At 32.6% G+C, this 19581-nt stretch overlaps 3 protein-coding genes across 4 annotated transcripts; 2 read left to right on the top strand and 1 right to left on the bottom strand.

Moving 5' to 3' along the window:
* Positions 1-864: 864 nt before the first annotated feature.
* LOC113869240 (protein phosphatase 1 regulatory subunit 12C) lies at positions 865-2588 on the top strand. 2 transcript variants are annotated; one of them, XM_027505472.1, is made up of 3 exons: positions 865-1170; positions 1823-2268; positions 2302-2534. In XM_027505472.1, exons 1-3 carry the CDS (start codon positions 1040-1042, stop codon positions 2430-2432), a joined length of 708 nt encoding a protein of 235 aa, XP_027361273.1. In that variant the 5' UTR covers positions 865-1039; the 3' UTR covers positions 2433-2534. The 2 variants fall into 2 exon arrangements, with proteins under 2 accessions (XP_027361273.1, XP_027361272.1); XM_027505471.1 differs by having other exon boundaries at positions 1823-2588.
* Positions 2589-3031: 443 nt separating this feature from the next.
* LOC113869465 (protein NPG1-like) lies at positions 3032-8915 on the bottom strand. Its single transcript, XM_027505789.1, has 7 exons — positions 8739-8915; positions 8554-8626; positions 8182-8352; positions 6769-7021; positions 5392-6602; positions 4461-4608; positions 3032-3911 (listed from the first exon to the last, which is right to left on the bottom strand). Exons 3-7 carry the CDS (start codon positions 8332-8334, stop codon positions 3592-3594), a joined length of 2085 nt encoding a protein of 694 aa, XP_027361590.1. The 5' UTR covers positions 8335-8352; positions 8554-8626; positions 8739-8915; the 3' UTR covers positions 3032-3591.
* A 1262-nt stretch (positions 8916-10177) lies between these two features.
* Positions 10178-14423, top strand: LOC113869391 (ATP-dependent Clp protease proteolytic subunit 4, chloroplastic-like). The gene is made up of 2 exons (XM_027505696.1): positions 10178-10653; positions 13758-14423. The coding sequence occupies exons 1-2, from the start codon at positions 10229-10231 to the stop codon at positions 14239-14241; spliced, it is 909 nt and encodes a 302-aa protein (XP_027361497.1). The 5' UTR covers positions 10178-10228; the 3' UTR covers positions 14242-14423.
* Positions 14424-19581: the final 5158 nt, after the last annotated feature.

The following is a 19581-nucleotide window of genomic DNA, read 5'->3' as shown; positions in this document are numbered from 1 at the left end:
TATAAAAAATGTTAAATTTAAAATTATAAAGAAATATGTTGTTATATTTTTAATATTTTTTTATTCTTTAAACATTAGTTAACATTTACCTATATATTAACAAGTGTAAACTTATTTGAATGGTAATTTAGATATATATATTTTTTACTTTATTTGCTTTTGATTATGAATACTTATCCTCAACTTTTTTTTTAATTTCTATTTTAAGTACTCTTTTGTAAAATTAAACATGTGCAATCCCAATATCCTGTACCACCAGCATCGTGTTCTTCTATATCCACTGGATATTTTGCTTAGACTTTATCCATTTATTATATTTTTAACCCCTCCTTTTTTATATAAAAATATATATTTTGTTCTTCGGCATTTTCAATTCATATTATAAACGATCTAAATTTAATGATTAAATTCCCTGTTATTATGTTGCTCAGAAAAATAAAAATACACTATGAATTTAATACAATACTACTTATAATATAAATTATATAATAAACATTACATGTAATTTTATACACAATATACTAATTATATTTTATTAATCATCATTGAAATAATATTTAATTGATTAAATTAGCTTTTATAGTTTTAAAATTACAAAAATCAAAATTATATATTTTAATATATAAAATTTTAAAAAACAATTAAGATAAATATTAAAACATTAAAGAGATATTGCTCTTTAATATTTTAAAATTTATCTTAAGTTTTTAATATATTTAAAAAGCCTGTGTAATTTGTAAATTATACTTACTAGTTATAGTAAAAATTTAGCTTACTAATAAGAATAAGAATAAGAATAATAATAATAATCACTATCCAATTTCAAACGATTTTTTCAAAAAAATGAGGTGACGAGAAGAAAAGGCAATTTGATTTTCGTTGTGTAATTTTGTAAAACCGCGAGAACAGAAGAGAAAGAAGGGAAAACGAGCGCTGAGCTGAAGCAGAACAGAAGAGCGTTGGGTGCTTACTGTCATCACAATCACAAGCCACAAGGGTTTGTAATTTGTTTGTGGTAGCGAAGCCAAAGAACGAGGTAATGGGTAGTAAACGGAGGAGCGTTGACGACCTTCACACGGCGGCAAGGTCCGGTGATCTCATCGCCGTTCAGTCAATTCTGTCTTCAAATCCTTTGGCCGTTAATTCCAGAGATAAGCATTCCAGAACACCGTATCCTTTCGCTTTTCCTTTTGTTACTTTGTCAATTCATTTCATTCTCAACGCTATACGAACCCTAATATTAAGTTTCTTTCAATAGCTGCCACTCAGATTTACCTGCTTCTTTTAACAATGATTGATTCGTTGCATCTATTTCGTTCGTTCCTTTTCTATCATTGCATATTTTACGTATCTGGCTTGAACTATCCATTTATTAAATCACTTCAAGATTATCACCCCTAATTTTGTTACTGCGTTTTTTTTTCTTTAGTAGCATAAGAAAAGAGTGTGATGCTGCATGTTTATTGTTTAATCTGAGGTAAACTCGCAAATAAGTCCTCAGGATTGTATTGAAGGAATTTTAGTATATGAGATTTTAAAAAAACTCTTTATTTACTAAAACATAAAAATAGTAATTCATTTTAATTCCGTTCAGTGAGTAATACAAGCAGGCCCTGATTTGTAGGTTGTGTTGGTGCCATGTTTCAATCATATATTTATCCCTACAAATATGGGCGGTTGAGTATTTCTTCAGATTTTATTCTAGGCAGAATTAGAAATAAGGAAGACAAATTTATCTGGGTGATGTAGTAATTAGGTTTTTGTTGAGAATTCTTACAAGCATTGCCACCTTGTTTCTTTGACAAGCTACTCTGGACCATAGTTTACATTTAGCAGCATTTTCTGGGCAAGCAGAGGTAGTCAGCTATCTCTCCAAGCACAAGGCTGATGTTGGTGCTTCTGCTATGGATGACATGGCTGCAATACACTTCGCCGCCCAGAAGGGACATTTGGAAGTTGTTCGGGCTCTACTTTCAGCTGGGGCCTCTCATAAAGCCGCCACCCGCAAAGGCATGACATCATTACACTATGCTGTTCAAGGTTCCCATCTGGAACTTGTGAAGTACTTGGCCAAGAAAGGAGCAAACCTTAGTGCCAAGACGAGGGCAGGAAAGACCCCTTTGGATCTTGCTACCAATGATGAAATCCGCTCCTTTCTGGAGGAATTTGAAAGATCAGCCAAGAACGGGGAATTGAAAAATAAAGATGAAGATAAAGCTGAAGAATCTGATCCAAAGACATCAGCATTAGGATCGGAGGGTAATTTGAGTGCTGAACCTCTTGCAGCTGCTGTTGATGAAGAAAACAGCGAGAGAGAGAAGAGGAAGGGTAGTGAAGATGAAGCCAGAGAAGACTCGTCACAACCAAAAAAGGCGAGAGTTAAGCTTAGCCATCTCCAAAGTTCAGATGATAACCAAGAAGAAGAGATGTAGGTTGGCATAGGCAATAGGCATAGTAGAACAAACTTTTGTTGTTGTAGGCTGTAATAGTATGAGTTGGAATCCCTTTGTTCGGTTGGTAGAGTTGGACCATCTGTTGGCTGTTAAATAACAATTTCTTCTGCATTAATACAATTTTATCTTTAAACTTATCCTGTTGAGTAGTCACTTTCCTTTTTTAACAGATAGTTGGGGTGTCTGTGTGTTAGACTATAGAACTTAGCTTCTTTCTACTCCTCCTAAACAAGCTCAATCACCAGTAAATGCAATATGCAGCTAAACATGATGAAATACACCTTGACTGATGCAGTTTCCATAACCTAACTATCGCATACATGGGTAAACACTCACTTGAAGGTTTGTTAATAATACAGGTCATATATTATTTACTTTTAATGAAAATAAAAGAAGATATCTCATATTATCAGCATTTTCCAAAGGTTGGCTGTTGGAGAAAGAGCCCCATAATGTTTAATAAATGATCAATGGCATCACAAGCACGAGGCCAATGCTTATCTTTTTAAGGTGCACTACACCGGCAGTGGCTGTGCATTACAACGAGGGAAATAAACTAAGCCATATGTCCATTATAGAAATGGGTATAAATGTCCATTTTAAAGCGGAAAAATATCTTGCGCTTACTTACACATACTCATGAAACAACGAAGTCCAAGAAAATTACAGAATTCTACATCACAGCACAAGCGGCTGCATTTGAATTCAAGTGACTCCTAACAGTTTCCTTTATGCAATGTAGAACTATCCAACTAACTAAAGCACATAGAAGAAGAAAAACTGAATCTCTACTCTCTTTACAATGATACTGCTCAACTAGGCCACTTAATTTACAAGGTGGAGCAGCAATTGAACCACGTTAAAATCTCTGCCAGTCCATGTTCTTTACAATTTATCCATCCCACAACCAGGTTAACATCAATCCCTTTTATAAAAATATCTTATTTACTAAATAATGTTTTCAGTTCCTTTTCTTTGGGCCTAGTTTGTGATTAGAAGAACTCAAAAATAATAATAATAATAAAAAAAATACATTTCCTAAAACTGTTTCTAATGTGTCCCATTGAACCCAGAAGATGTATAAACTGAAAACATAATGGTATAAACCTCACTGCTGGCAGCAGAGTATTGAATCCTGTCAAAGTACAGAGCTGAAACTTTCGATGGGATCAGATTCTTCAAGCATGGACGCTGCTTGAAAGCAGTCAGCGGCATCACTTATTCGGCCATCATGCTTGTGAACCAATCCCAAGTAATACCAAGCCATGCGGTTTGTCGGTTCTATTCTGAGTGCATCAGACAGTAAGCTTTTTGCAGTAGCCAAATCCTTTGAACCCATTCTTTGAATTAAAGCACCCATCGAGATCTTGCATGGAACATAGTTTGGGTCAAGCAGTACAGCATTAATGGTAGCATGAAGAGCTTCCTTATTTTGCCCACGTCCTTCAAACAAAACACCTGGCAGAAGCACACGGGAAAGTATACAACATTACAATGCGTATCTCAAAGTAGGTCCCCTCAAATATTTATACAAGTAGATTATTCTAAGCTTGTTGCGTCATTCCAGCTTGTTATCTGTTTATGCTCTACCTTCATACTTTCATGGAAGCGACTTTACAATATTAAAATTTTTAAGATCATTACATGTGGATCCAGCCTTGGGCCTATGACCAGGCATAAGCAGATAGGATTATGGATCAAATTGGACCCAATAAGGGGCTGGGAAGTCATATGCGTTGGCATATGCCAAAATCTCCCTCAAACTACTGTATTCAACTCCTAGTCATTAGAGCAGATGCTCCCAGGATCATTAGAGACTTATTGGGCCTTATCGGATCCATAATCCTATCATAAGCACTGCCTGATAGGACAGGGGCTCTGCAGGTAGAGGATTGAATCCCTGGTCCTGCCTTACCTCAATTACACCAAAAGGGGTGGGAGAGGAGGAAAGTAAGTTAAACATGCTAAAATAGAAAACTTCAAACAGCACAAAAATTTTAGTCTTGCCTTCAGTGTGCATCAATGCTGCAGAGTATTCCTTCAACTCCCTGGCCTTTTGCAAACAGATTTCAGCATCCTTCCAATGACAAAGACTGGCATATAAATTTGCCAGACCATGCCAAATATCAAATTCATTTACTTTATCATCCTCAACCTGGAAAGAGTTGATAAAATGAAAGTAAGATTGACATTGCAGTCAACAATTTAAAAATGAAGGGTCCCATGAAGCAATAAACATTTCAGTTGTTTTTCTTTTCTTCTTGTGGGGGGGTGGGGGGCATTCTTTTTCTCTTTACCCATCAAACAAAAACTTCCTTTCAGTAAAACCAAAAGAAAGAGGGCAGCACTTAAACTTCAGTAAGAATGACAATAAACAGGAAACATCAGAGCATAAAAAATAAAAAAATGATATTCTTTTACCTTGTACATTTTTTTCCTCCGAAAATCATGGCTACATCTTTGAAATACTGGTTTTTACAGGATTATAAATAAAGCTTCACAGATAAAAGCCTTCTTCATGAAATTGACTCAATTTTTCCATACAGTTTACCTTTTAGCAACAGTAAGAAATGCTTCTTCCTGTGATTTTTGTTTGGTAAATGCCATCACCATGGTTTTTAGTTTCTTTGAAGTCAAATCTATAATGGTACAGAATTTTAGGTAGGAATATCAGCTTCTTTTCCATTAATGCGGGGTAAATAACTGGGCATAATTGGAATCTTGTTAAGAACAATCGACAGCATATTTAGAGGAAATCCACTTCTCCCATTACATATGAATAGCTACTAATACAGTCAAAAGCGAATTTCATTAGGATGTGACTCAAGTAATTTAGTAATAAAAAACTATTATAATTACCAATCTCACATGAAAGTGATGTGTCTTGCTAATATCAAATTGATGAATGCTGAAAGAAGAAAAGATGGCAGAAGCTTACCTTTGAACTAATTCGGAGAGACCCATAGGATCGCCTTTGGGCTTGAACCAATGCAAGAAGGTACCGGTAAGTTTCAGTAGCATCCATTGGTTGTGATTGGGAGACCTTCAGCTTTACTTTGAGCCTAAGCAATGGCCCCTGCTCCCATCTTGCAGTCTGATCTAAAGCTGTATCTGTCACCACTTCAGCTTCTGAAAATCTTTGTTGTGCAGACAAAATTAGAGCAAGCAATCTCCAAGCTTTCAATACAGAACCACCTGTTACATTAAAGAAATGCCTCGCATATCGCAAAGCAGCAGTCAAATTCCGGTTCTCTGCATACTGAACAGCCAACTCAAAAATCAAATCAGCATTGTTTGGTTCCAATCTAATTGCCTCCTCCAATGACTCCAGTGCTTTGGACTGAAGGTGAGACCTTTCGAAGTCAGAGGAAGCAATCTTAGCTTGCTTTCGCAGACAAAGTCCCAAGATCCGAAGAGCAACACCTTTCAAATGCTCCTTTGGGCCATGTGCATTTCGGATTGCCCTCTGCGCATGGCTCACTCCCTCAGCAGCAAGATGGGGATCCTCACTGCAGATCCTGGCAGCTAACAATAGTGATGTAAGGTCATTTGGTCGTTCATGTTTGTGCAAAGACTTCCTTAGCAGATTCAAAGCACTGTCATTTTGTTCAGCTCCACTATGACATAAGGCTAAAGAATTCCAGCGATCAACCCGATGGTATACTCCAGGCATCAAGTCTTCAAGTTGCTTTGCTAAAATAGAAGTTTGGCTGCATATAGAAAGAGCAAAAGTCAGATGCTCCAGGACAGAAGGATCCCATTGCATCTTACCAAGGCAAAACTTTTTCAAAAGGATCATCAATATCAGAATGGCCTCTTCAAGATTATTTTTGGGTACATATGATCCATCAATCTGAACTGCTAAACTAGGTGGACTTGCTTCCACCCCACTGTACAGCAAAAAAACAACAAATGATTTCTGAATTCTTGCACAACAATCATTATCAAGGTTCCATTGACTAAGGAGAGCACGCCTATAAGCATAGATTGCCTCGTCATAACAACCAGCTAGTTTCCAGAGCCCTGGAAGGAGCTCTACTGCATGGCTGACTATCTCTTGCAATTTATTATCCACTTGAATAACAGGTATACCCTGATAGACTATCTTCTCAACAGCATCAAGAATACGTTTACAATCATTAGCAGCCTCTGCAGAATTCATTAAACAAGCATTTTAATGCATTCATTCTGACTAAGAAATATAATATTGATAGTGTGGGGGGAATCATTCACATTCAGAACGAAAAGCAAGATTAAGAAAGTACACAACAGGTGGAGGACAGCTTTCAACAACAGTCAAGACTATATTCAATACCAGTAAATTTCCCCAGTTTTTGTAGAGACTTTGCTTTTAAGTAGATGGCTTCAAGCACCAAACTAGCAGCATGCTGAGAGGCTGACAAAGGTGATTCAGTGTGAGTGCGACCTTTCTTGACTGGCAATTTTTCAGAAAAGGATGGTTGCAATCGCTGAATGGCAGCTTGGAGATCAATCCCATCAAACACACGAAGCGCACCTTCTACATTACCTCTCTGATACTCCAACTTTCCAAGAAGAGCTCTTGCTTCCTGTAAGTTTTAAAAGTAACCGTGAGGCAAAAATCTAACATCTGATTAATTCATCCCCAAAAATGCTGCTCCAATCCAGTGGCAAGAATCAAGGCATGCAAGATCTTCACAGGCAAACATCTAAGGGACCATTTGCATCAAATTTACCTACTGTACCAACTATAGAGGTCCATTACTTGTATTGGCATATTTATCTAGCTTCAAATCCAATTACATTATGCTCATGTGTAAAAATTGTAAGGCATAATACATTTAATCATCACAAAAGAAAAATGCATGGTCTCACAAATATGAAAATTTTATTCGGTAAGAGGAAATATCCTAATGTTTGACTCAGAAGAAGTTTATCCCCAAGTCGTTGAAGGTGTTACGAATGACAAAATATTTACTGTTATCCTAGAAAGGGCAGGAATTAAAATTTTATTCATTCAAATTTTATTATTTTTGTTCTTGTTGCTTACCCTACGCCAACCCTGTAACATCAAACAACTTATTTCCAGTAATTACCCAAAAAGTTTAAGTTGTTCAAAATGTAATCATAGATCAGAGTCCAAATACAGCCAAAAGGGGGACAATTTAGACAATACAAAGAAAGACTTTATGAATGGCATGGATTAATGCATTTTCTGATTTTCAGTAGGTTAGGAGTTGGGACCAGAGTCTTCTACGGCTCTGATTTTCAGGTAAAGAAAATATTGATAGATGCAAAGGCCTTAAATTAGCTCTAAGATTAAAGTTCCAAATATATCCTACAAAACCGGGAAAACACTTATGCCCTCCAAATGTCCACTGTTTCATTATTAACATAATTGATGAACTTGCTCTCACTTGTTTCAATAGGTTGCTCCAAAACAGAAATATGTGTGACAACATAATGAAATTGAAATAATTAGCAAGCATGATGAGCACAAATTACAGGCCAATTTTTTAAAAAAAATCAGAAGATAAGCAACATTGCTTGCAATCTAAGTAGCAGTCTGATCCTCAGTTTTTCCTTACTATTTACAAATACAAAATATACAATCTATAAGCAGCTTCCACCGAATGTCATAAAAGGGAAACAAAAGAAAACTCATTCAACGGAAAAATGGCAAAAACTAGCCAGTAAACAAAGTGATAAGTCTGATTTGTTAAAGGACTGGAAGCGTTAAGAAACTGACCTCAAAATTGAGTGACAACCCGTCTCGCAATGCATCTTCTGCCTCTTGAATATTTCCTTGATCAAGCTTGGCCTCAACTTCTGATGCAATCATGCGGCTTCCATTTGCATGGACCTCTCGAACTGACCCGCTCTCATGCTCACTGGACTCCATCAATCATCTCCCTCCTACCTGCACACACCCCATAACCACATTTTCCAAATAATTTCCAATTTCTTTACCCCTTGATGCTTCAATGTCACTGCACACTCATCATTTGCACTTTAAGAAAACTAAACAAAAACTCATAACATCGATGTTGGAAACTTCAGAATCACACACACACACAACATATATAATATAACAATGCCTTATAGGATTTAACTCCCCTACAAATGCACGTTTCTTCACCAGCAAAACTCGTTGCTCGTTTACTGGCGTTCCATGATAATGCAAAAGCATCAAACTTTGGAAGAAAAGTTGAAAATTGTAATAAGAAAATGAGTGGGGAGAAGAGAATTTGCAGATCCAGGGAACAACGAAGAACAAAAAATAAAAGAAGGGGTTTTGAGACTCACCAAAGCAAAGTGACGTAGGAGAAAAGGTGGAGATGCAACAGTGAGCTAAAACAAGATCTAAGGGACCCTTTTGATCAAAGTTGCATTCAAGTTACCCTATGTTTGTTTTGTTCTGTTTTTGGGAAAAAACAAATAGAAAGAAACAGAACAATGGTGGTGGGTGGTGTGAGGTCAACCGCTGTTACAGCTAATGCAAAATCTACTGAAATTATTAGTCCTTTCTATACGCAAAAGTCTTGGGTTTGACGCAGAGGAACTACGAATATTGCAGCAAGGGACTCGGAATGAAGTATCGTTTGGTAAAAGAGGGTCTAAAGTCAATTTTTTTTTGGTAACAAGAATTCAGAGGCACATTAGATTAGAGTGCATTGTGGGGATTGGGAGCATTGGTTTCATAATCCCTTTTTTTAAGGTTTACTTGACTTACCTAATACTATTTTCTTTTATCCATTTACCTTTTTTGCCATAACTTTTAATTTTTATTTTTTTTTGTCTTTCTAAATTGAGTTGCACGTAATTTTGGTTTTTGAATTTTTTTACTTTTAAAATTATGTAAACTTAATATTTTGACAAGTTTTTTTATGATTTTATTTTTTATTTTTTACTTAAAATGTTTAAAAATTAAATTTTATTTTACTAAAAAAAAAAATTCAGAATTTTATTTATTCAAATCTTAATCTTTCATTTTGTAAAGTTGTTCAAATTTTATTAAGCTTTCATTACATTTGTTACTTTAAGTTTATTTAATGATCCGGTTTCATTACAAACTATTGTGCATTTCATTACAAGCAAAGGTTTAACTGTTTGGGTCTCTTGTTTTTGTGGGTTTGTTAGTAAAATAAATATAAAAAATTTAAAATAAAATATTTATTATTAGAAATATTTTAAAAGTTTAATAAACTTTAAAATAAATTATATCATATTTTTAATTTTTAATTTTTAATTTTTAATTTAATCATACACGTATAATACGAAAGAAAATATATAATTAATTATAACTTAATTTTTTATCTTCTTTTTTAAGTATATATATTTTAAATTTTATTTCTTCTTATTTTAATATATTTGAATTATACATTTAATATTATTTTTTTCTGTATCATTGAATACATTACAAATTATGTGTAAAAATTAAATTTTGAAAAGAAAAAAGAAGATAAATATTTTTTAAAGTTAAAAATATAATAAAATACTTATAAAAACAAAACAAAAAAAAAACTAATACATTCAAATCATATTAATGTATTATTTTTAAGATATAAAATATATTTTTGCTTTTTTTTTTTTTTTCAAAACTAAACTAGCAAACAATAACAAACTTCACCCCGATGCTTGTAAAGATGTCCTTTATGCTTATCTTGCTCAATGTAATGGCTCGTAAAAAAAAAAAATGAAGTGTACATATATATATATATAAATCAAGTGAAGTTGGTACCTGTTACTGTTATTTCAAGTTGGTCTTCACTTTCAACACTCTCAGAACCTTAACCATGGATTTGCTTTCAATCTCTCCGTCTTACCCATTAACTTCGATTCGTACCTTTTCCATAAACTCAAAGCCACCCATTTCCTCCTTCAATCCCAAAACCCTAGTCCCCTGTTTGCGTTCTAAACCATACAGAACCCTACTCAATTGCGTCTTCACGGCCTCGCCACTACCTTCCAAAAATTCAAACTTTGGGTCCCAAACTCAAAAACCCAGAATCACTTTTCAGCTTTCTGCGCCGCAGACGGCGATGAGAGGCGCAGAAACCGATGCTATGGGGCTGTTACTGAGGGAGAGGATCGTTTTTTTGGGTTCCAACATTGATGATTTCGTGGCTGATGCTATTATGAGCCAGTTGCTGCTATTGGATGCTAAAGACCCCACTAAAGATATCAAACTCTTCATTAATTCCCCTGGTGGCTCTCTCAGGTTAGATCAGATGAGGTTTTTGTTGTGTTCCTTTTTAGAATGGTATTATGGTAAATGTATTTGATGAAGTGGATTGGGAAGAGAGGATTAAAGGGTATGAAAAGGAAGGGAGAAAAATGACTTTATTTTTTTGTTTTATTAAAATTTTCTGAAAACATAACGATACAGGGAATTAGGATAAATGGGGAGGGCGTGGTTTAAGTTGTTTTGTTGTTTAATTAGTGTTTCTAGTGATTACATGGTGGTGATCAAATGCTTTCTTGGTGATACTACTGCTTGAAACATCAATGAGTTTGTTTGAAAAAGCAAGGGTTCTATGTTTAATTTGGCATGGTTTTTATGTTTGCTTCTTATGGATTCCGGTTGACTATTTTGGTACCTGTCAACCCTTCTGTGGACTGTTAAGTATGAAAATCCTTTTGTTTGCCTGCCAGGAATTTATATTATTTGTCAAGTTTAGTCAGGGCATTGCAAAGTCTTTTCTGGTTTGTGTTGAAATATTTTGCTTAGTTGTTACTTTTGCCTTTATGAGTTTTGCCATTTTAGGAGGACATGTTATCCCCTGACTAAGAGCCTTTAGGGTGTGTTTCGTATGTTTTTATTTTAGGTTGATATGTTTTTACTGAAAATTATAAAAATGCTGCACTGTTTTCACATTGTTTCATGTTTTCATGATTTTGTTGAGGAAATTATGATATCATTAAAGCAGAAAACAAGGTAACATTTTCATACTTATTACTGTCAACTTATCAACTGACACTTAAAAATAAAAACACACACCATTATCTTCTATCATTACTTTCGGTTCTTCAAATTCACGCATGAGCCCAAATGAAATGCACAAAAGCTTGTTAACTGAACTTTAAAAAGAAAGGTACATTGACTTGAGGTATAAGAGAGTTGGCCTATTTGCTCTTGATTTTTTGTTTTCATCCTTCCTGCTGTAACTAATGGATGATTTCTGTTATAAACTTTAAGTTGCTGAATGCAACAATGTTCATGTTTGTGGTTGGAAATATATCCAAACCCTATGTTATTGTTTCCTAAGCTCAAGTTCGTCTAAATTTTCTGTAGATGTGAGAAGGGAAGTGGGAAAAAAATTTGATGAATGCATTTTGTTTTCTCAATTTTTCATTTCTCAGCTTTTTGTCTTTGTTTTCTTATTAATGTGTTAACTGAAAGCCAGACGAATAGAAGTACAAGTTAATATATTTTTCTGGTCAATATATCACCAAACCATTGGCAGTCATGCATTTGAACCTATGAATCATGTATGTTTAAAGAAGAGCATGCTCTTATTTGACTGTATTTGGTTACACCCTATACAGTACTTGTGGGAAATGAAAAATGATGTATTTTAATATTTGACAGTTGTTAGATGCCGTCTGAACATGGTTCAAGGGGTAATAGACTTATTTAAGTTATAGTTCTATATGTTTGTAGTTTTTTTTAGGGTACACCGACACATATATGGAGTTCTAGTGTGTTGTGGACATGTCAGTCTTATGTGAGAAATGACTCATATATTTTGTTTGTTAGATTTGTGCAAGTGATCAAGTTGAAGATTAAAGCATCAAGTCAGGGCACCTGACCATTTTAAAACATTTCATTACTCAAATCTAATATTCTAGATTCATTCCTCTCATTTTCCTTGTAAGATTGGCTTTTACACTCTTAAATATCTCTAATTGTCTATGATATGTTGTGCCCTTGGGCCTTGACTCCTAGTGGCTAGTGTTTTAGATTTTTTCATGTTACTGTGTGCCCTGTTGTGTTCATGTCCAGTGCCAATTCTGCGCTTCTCAATGTCAATTTGCCTAAACTGCTTTGTGGACTTCCATTTGTTTCAATCCAACTAGTCTCTATTATCTGGATTCGCTGAGTTCCAAGTTAAGAGTGTGTGATGATTTTGAATCAAGCATTACAACTCTTTATGAAAGTTAGGGCATTACTGTTCAAAGTAGATTTATCTTCACTCTGTAAAGAAATAATAATCATTAATTCCATTGAAGCTCAGAATCACCCATTTTCAATAATGTTAAATGGCATTATGCTTTCCCCCTTAAGTAAGGTCTTGGATTTGCGTCTTGGGAATGGAAAAATATGTTTTGGAGAGCTTTGTCCCCTCAGTGGGTCCACCTGACTCAATTTAGATTAGTTGAGGTCCAAAGTGACTTCCAGTTATTGAGGGTATTGGACAGAAACAATGGCATTAAACTTCAGTTCTTGGGTTGTAACATGTAAAATCTTGTGAAGGAAAAATATTATTTATGTTAGTAGTTATTGTTTTGATGATAGTCTTGAAATAAATGCAAAATGTGACAAACAAATATGATAGTCAGTTTCATAGGTTTCCTGTTGTTTGATGAGGTCTGCTTTAAGACTGTTGTGTGTTAAACATTCATGTGGTTTAAAGCGCAGATCTGAAAGAAATTGAATTAAACCAATCAAGTAAAACTGGTAGAAAAAACGGTAAAACAGTTAGAATTTTATAGTGATTTGACATTGTGGAAATTGAGGTGCATTGTGCAAAGAATTCTATTCCGAATGGAGAATGAAAACTGAGTTTGGTCATCAATTGACAAATTAAGGTTCTATATTTATCTTTGTTGGATACTAAATGATATCGGTAGGCTATCCAGTATCCAAGCATCAGAGTGATTGCTGAATCTTCATTCATTTCTGTAATGTTTTTTTTTTTTCATTTGCATTAAATTCATTGATCTTAATTTTCTCGTGTGATTTTTACAACCTGGTGTGCATTAGAGTTTTTAAATTGTTAACTAGTTTTTTTTATTAATATCAGGGGAAAAAAACCATTTCTTATACCCTATTATCACATCTCCTTCATGTAGTTTGAAAGAAAGGTGTAACTTTTCCACGCTTTGGTTAAATATTAATTAGCACCGTAACACCATGCTTTATCCTTTCAATGTTGTTATGGAATTTGCTTGTGATCAAACTCCAGTAGCATGTGTACTACATGCCCCTTGAAATCTATGCTTTCTTTTATGCATGTTTTTATTTTTCATTGCAAGTGCTTGTTCTGTTTGACGCCTTACATCCTTTTTTTCTGCTGATTTACTTTGCATATTATTATCCAGTGCTACAATGGCTATCTATGATGCCGTACAGCTTGTGAGGGCTGATGTTTCCACCGTTGCACTCGGGATTGCTGCATCAACAGCCTCCGTTATCCTTGGTGGCGGCACTAAAGGCAAACGTTTTGCTATGCCCAACGCACGAATTATGGTTCATCAACCTCTTGGAGGTGCTAGTGGACAAGCTATAGATGTAGAAATTCAGGCTAAAGAAGTTATGCACAACAAGAATAATGTCACAAGAATTATATCAGACTTCACTGGACGCACATTTGAACAAGTGCAGAAAGATATTGATAGGGATAGATATATGTCCCCAATTGAAGCAGTTGAATATGGAATCATTGATGGTGTAATAGATAGAGATGGCATTATCCCTCTTGTGCCAGTGCCAGAAAGGGTGAAATCATCACTGAACTATGAAGAAATAAGTAAAAACCCCAGGAAATTCCTGACCCCAGATATCCCTGATGATGAGATATACTAGTTTCAAATGATTGATAAATGATATTTATATCCCTGAATGGTGGAGAATGCTGTAACAAACACTAAAAGATGTAGAATTGTCTCATATTTTTCTTGAATTTTTAATTTTATTTCATGTGTGGGTGTGTGAAAATTTGTGATCTAGTTATGGGAAATTTTTTTGGTTATCATTATTTTGATTGTTTCTTCCTAGAAAAGTATTAGAAATACACTCTTTAATACACTTTAAGTTATTGGTTAAAATTTATTAAATATTACAAAATATAAAAGAGAATTATTAATTAAAAGTTAGAAAGAGTAAAATTCACATAACCTTTGTAGTTTTTAATAAATTTTAATCAATAATTAAGAATGTATTAGGAAAAATGCTAATAAAATAATCTCTTTAACACATTTTTTATTATGTTTTACTAGTTAAAGCTTTCTTAGTTTTACTAGCTTGGTTTTTATTTTAATAAAAAATAATTTGTTGTTACAAAGAAAAATGGGATCTCTCCATTATACCTTAGTTAATTCTTTTCTCAAGAATTTTACTTGATTTCATGGAAGAGAAGGAAAAAAGAAGAATTGAACTAAAAAATAAGAATAAAATTTTGATTTTAATTTTTAAGTTAATTTTTCTCTCATTTTTATTTTCAATTAAATGATTTTTTTTCAGTTAATCATGTTTTCTTCTTCTTTTTTTTTTTTTTTGGACACCTAGGGATGTCAAAAATGAATCAGTTACTTGCAAAAATAAGTTAACTTGCCCTACCTGTATAAAATATGAGTTAAATTTTTTAATTTGATTTATTTATGGGTGAGGATGTGCTAGCTAGCGGATTAATGGACTAGGCTGTTGAAGACAAAAATATTAAAAAGGTTGATGAGCTTATGACTAAATGGCCCAATCTACCTAAAATTAACACACAAGTTAAAAAAACAAAAATTAATAAAATTTTGTTATAATAATAAAAGTTAATATTTAATTAATACATGATTATTTTTATTTTTAAAAATTAAAAATAAATTTGACGAATCAATTCCATCTGATTAATCATTGACTCACATTTTAGCTGGCAAAAAACAAAGTGAGCTAAGGTGTAAACTATTCGAGTGGTCCAACCCACTTATGATCAAATGCATGTATATATATGATTAAAGTGAAAGCAGTTTATTAGAAAAGTTAAATCCCTCTGCTTTACACTTGGCTCAAAATGGTGATGCTGTATGTGTACAACATAATATGGTAAGCAAAACATAAAATAAAATAAAATTCCATTACTCTATTTTTCATTAACACTTCAAGGTCGTATTGAAGTGAAAAGCTAGGCCACTATCCCTTCATTTGCATTGTGTGAAATCAATGACTCACGATTGCTGAAATTTTTTACTAAATGCCAACATTTTGGATTCAGTTTTCGCTTGTGATACTTTATTGAAATATTATTTGTTAGTATTAAGGATTTTCTTAACTTTTAAGATTGAATTAAAAAATTTTGCTTGTGGCATAATTTGGAATGATACCATTCCTCCTAATCTTCTCCTTACCTAAAACATCATCTTACGTAACCTGTCTTGCATGTAACCGGTTATATTAATATAAAAACACTTTATTTTTATGTGGTTTTTGGTGGGCAAATATACTATATACGTGATGTGTTGCATTTGCTAGAGTCTTCTTGTTTGCATAAATCCAAACTTTAAATTGTCATGCAATTTGGGGTACATATATGTCGTGAAGTACTCTTTCCATTGTCATTAAAAAGTTTGGAGATACTCTAAACTAATCTTATGCTTGACCCCTTGTTATGCACAGGTTAACATAAGTTTTTATTATTAGATACATAAAAGAATAAAATTGTAATCAATGATAAATTAAAATTTATCAATATTGAATATGAATTAAATATATCAACATAAACTATCATATTGTATACAGGGTGGTGCAAATATTTGTAGAAACTTGACATGCAAATAAAGATCTATCAGATGCACGGGTTAAACAGGTTACTAACTTTTAAGTAGTTAATGCATAATTAAATTTTGTTATATTTATTTCTATAATTTATGTATTAATATTGTTTATATAAATATTTATTTTCGTGTATATTTATGAAGGTGGTAATATGTCATAGGAAGAAGGTTAAACTGTAACTTCCACCTTTTATTTACAAAGTTAAAACCTATTTCCTTGAGATATTTTTCAAGTATGAAGTTCTCATATTCACTTATTTGGTTGGATAGAAAAATATATATTTTTTAATGTAAACAAAATTTTATTCCTCAAAAAAAAAAAAAATTACTTGTAAGGAGATTCTGCATCAAACTTTAGAAGATAAAAGAGACACAAATGTGAAAAGTGAAAAATGAGAGGGATAATATAGAAAAGTGAAAAAAAAAGTGAATGAATAAGTGAAGTACCAATAAAAACTTAACATGTTTTTGTCCTTAATTACACATTATTTATTTTAATTTGAATTTCGATAAAGAAGGTTTTATCGTTAATGTTGTCCTAGTCCTTTGATACCAATATTGCGAGATTAGCATTATGGCTAAGTATAAAAAGTCAAATTAAAAATAATAATTGGATAGCAATATTTTTTAATATAATGTATTCATTTCCAAAATAATTTTTCATACTTTAATGTTCATAAAACCATACGAGGATTTTATAACATTAACCTACAGAAAGGACTAAGCTAAAGCAATTATATATGAAATTAATTATAGTATGAGGATTAGAATGAAATAGTTTTCATGCAAACATTAAATTAAAAATGAAGTGTAGGAAGACATAATTTAACAAAAGAAAATGTCAATAACGATGAGCACTGTTCTGTACCTCAGCCTTTGTCACGAATGACACAAAATGCTGCCGACTAATCAAGAGTGGACCCTTTAATTAGAGACTAATTAAACAATTAATCAAAAGTCATAACTGAGTGGCTGTCACAAATTCAAAAGCAAAAAGAGTAACTTTGTCTTCTATTGCTGAAAAATTAGGTAAGCATTGCCGGATTAACCAAATATTCCCTCTTTGTTATGCCGTTTCGTAGTTTGACTGTGATATTAATTCAAAGTTCAAACTGATATACTAACAATCAAACTCTGTCCATTTCTTTTCACAAATTATGCCTGCACGATAGATAATATATTCCATTTTTTATGTTCCATTCTCTTCTCTTCTTCTTTCAACAACTACCAGTTAAGTTAGACAGGCAAACTACCATAACGGTTGCCACATACAACTACTATGAGCTTCATTCTCATTCTTGCTGTAAATTCAAGAACCCCGAAGCTTAAATCTTGTCTCAATATATGTACAGTTTTGCTAACTCATTAGTATTGAGTTTAAATATTTAAAATAATTTTTTTATTAAAAAGATATTTAATATAATAAAGATACAAAAGTGTAGTAAATATTTTTAATAAAAAAATATATTTTTAAATGATTCATTTTAATTTTAGAAGATAAAATTAACTGAATCAACGTATATATAATTCAAACCAATGTGATATTTTCTTATGGTGAAAGTCAAACATTTACATGATACCACTTATTGATTAAAGGACTTGTGATATATTTTGATAAGTTAAAAATTGTTAGCAATACACTCTTTTGTTTTATTTAATATACTTTATATAATTGGTCTATTTTTTAAAAATTAAAGTTTTGTTTCATAAATTGATAATTTTTTAAATATTACTTTAACTTTTTTTAAAAAAATATAACCAACTACAGAAATATGTTAAAAATGTGTTTAAAATAGTGTATTATTAGCATTATTTTTTTAGTTAAATGCCTATCCATTAACATTTTGTTGTAGGGTAACTTATGACAAAAAAATAATCATAGAATTTTTTTAAAAATAAAAACATATTTTTTAATAAGATAAAAAAAAAGTCATTTAAATAAGCTTATTATGAGTGATATCACGGATGCAAGTAGCAAATTGATTAATCTGCCTGCATGATTGGGACTTAGGAGGCGTGCTTAATGGTGTCCTCTTCTTTTTGTTCCAAAGAATTAAGTAACAATAATTGATGTTGCAATTAAGCAGCCACGGCTGATATAATTGCCTGTTTTAATATATTTCCAAAATTGATGCATCACTCACTCTATCATGTAGTTATCTTTCATCTGTGTGTTGTTAAGTGTTAACCACGTCATTATGAAGTGTGAGGATTCTTTTCACTTCTTGTAATATACTAAAAATTCAATTGATTAAGGCATGGTATTAAATGTTCATATTCATATGTGACTGTTCCTAAACCAATTCCTTCTTGCATCGTTTGTTCTGCATTATACTCAACACGTCTCTTTTGCAACAGCAATGGTGTTTGAAGATTTAAAGTAGATACAATTCCATATCAGGCATGTGTAGATTGTAGACAGCTTTGTAACATTCTTTACAAGTTCATTTTACTAGAGCTTTTTTTATTTATAGTACAATCGTTTACAAATTTGGTCCAATCAATGTTGTGATTGTTATTTATTTCGTTGTCTTGTTAAAAAGGAAAGATAGAGTGTGGCTTACACCAAGTCTAAAATCATTAAACAGTATGTGAGTGCGGATAAAATAAAATAAAATAAAATAAATTTAATTTTCTATAAATTACATTTAATTAACTATAACAAAAAATGAAAAAACGGTGCAATACTCACACTTGATTTTATTAATCAATTCACAAGACTTCATATGATTAATTGAAAAAGAATCAAGGTCATGCAATAACAAATTTAAAAAGACCACAAAATAAGTAAGCCTAAACATATTAATACAAGAAATACCATTAAATGACATGATCTTATTGACTTTCTTGTCATACAGATCACACGCAAAATATGTAAGCAGTCTCAATTAATAAGATAATAGAACACATATGGAACTTAATTGATCACTTCAATTGTGCAACCAGACTCACATACCCACAAAATTGGGGAGAGGGGGACTCTGTATACAACTTGAACTTTGGTCAATTTTGTCTCTATTTAATTTTTTGCACTTGTGCGAATTGAGTAACACACCACTTCAAAGCATTTGCTTAACTAATCATAAGACATGACTATAAATTGAAGTTCAATTCTTATAATTTGTGTATAAGGACACGCAGCAAGAATTCAATAAATAGTAATTTTATATACAAATTCTAATACTTAATATTACTGATGCATTAAATTTGGTAGTTCATTAATAAAAATTTATTATATAAAGTTTTGTGTAACCATCATTGAGCAAGGATTTTCACATTGCTATAAAGAAATTCATGGACGTGGGTTGAAAGAAGGTGGCTGCAGTGCTAGGCCAACAATGAAAGCGCCATCTCAACAGCTTCCTATATTAAATCGAAGAACCAC

Source organism: Abrus precatorius, unplaced genomic scaffold, assembly GCF_003935025.1.
Source record: "Abrus precatorius isolate BTA unplaced genomic scaffold, Abrus_2018 Scaffold6, whole genome shotgun sequence".
Taxonomy (NCBI): Eukaryota; Viridiplantae; Streptophyta; class Magnoliopsida; order Fabales; family Fabaceae; genus Abrus; species Abrus precatorius.
The sequence above is the reverse complement of the archived record's forward strand: the minus strand, read 5'-3'. Positions and strand labels throughout refer to the sequence as shown.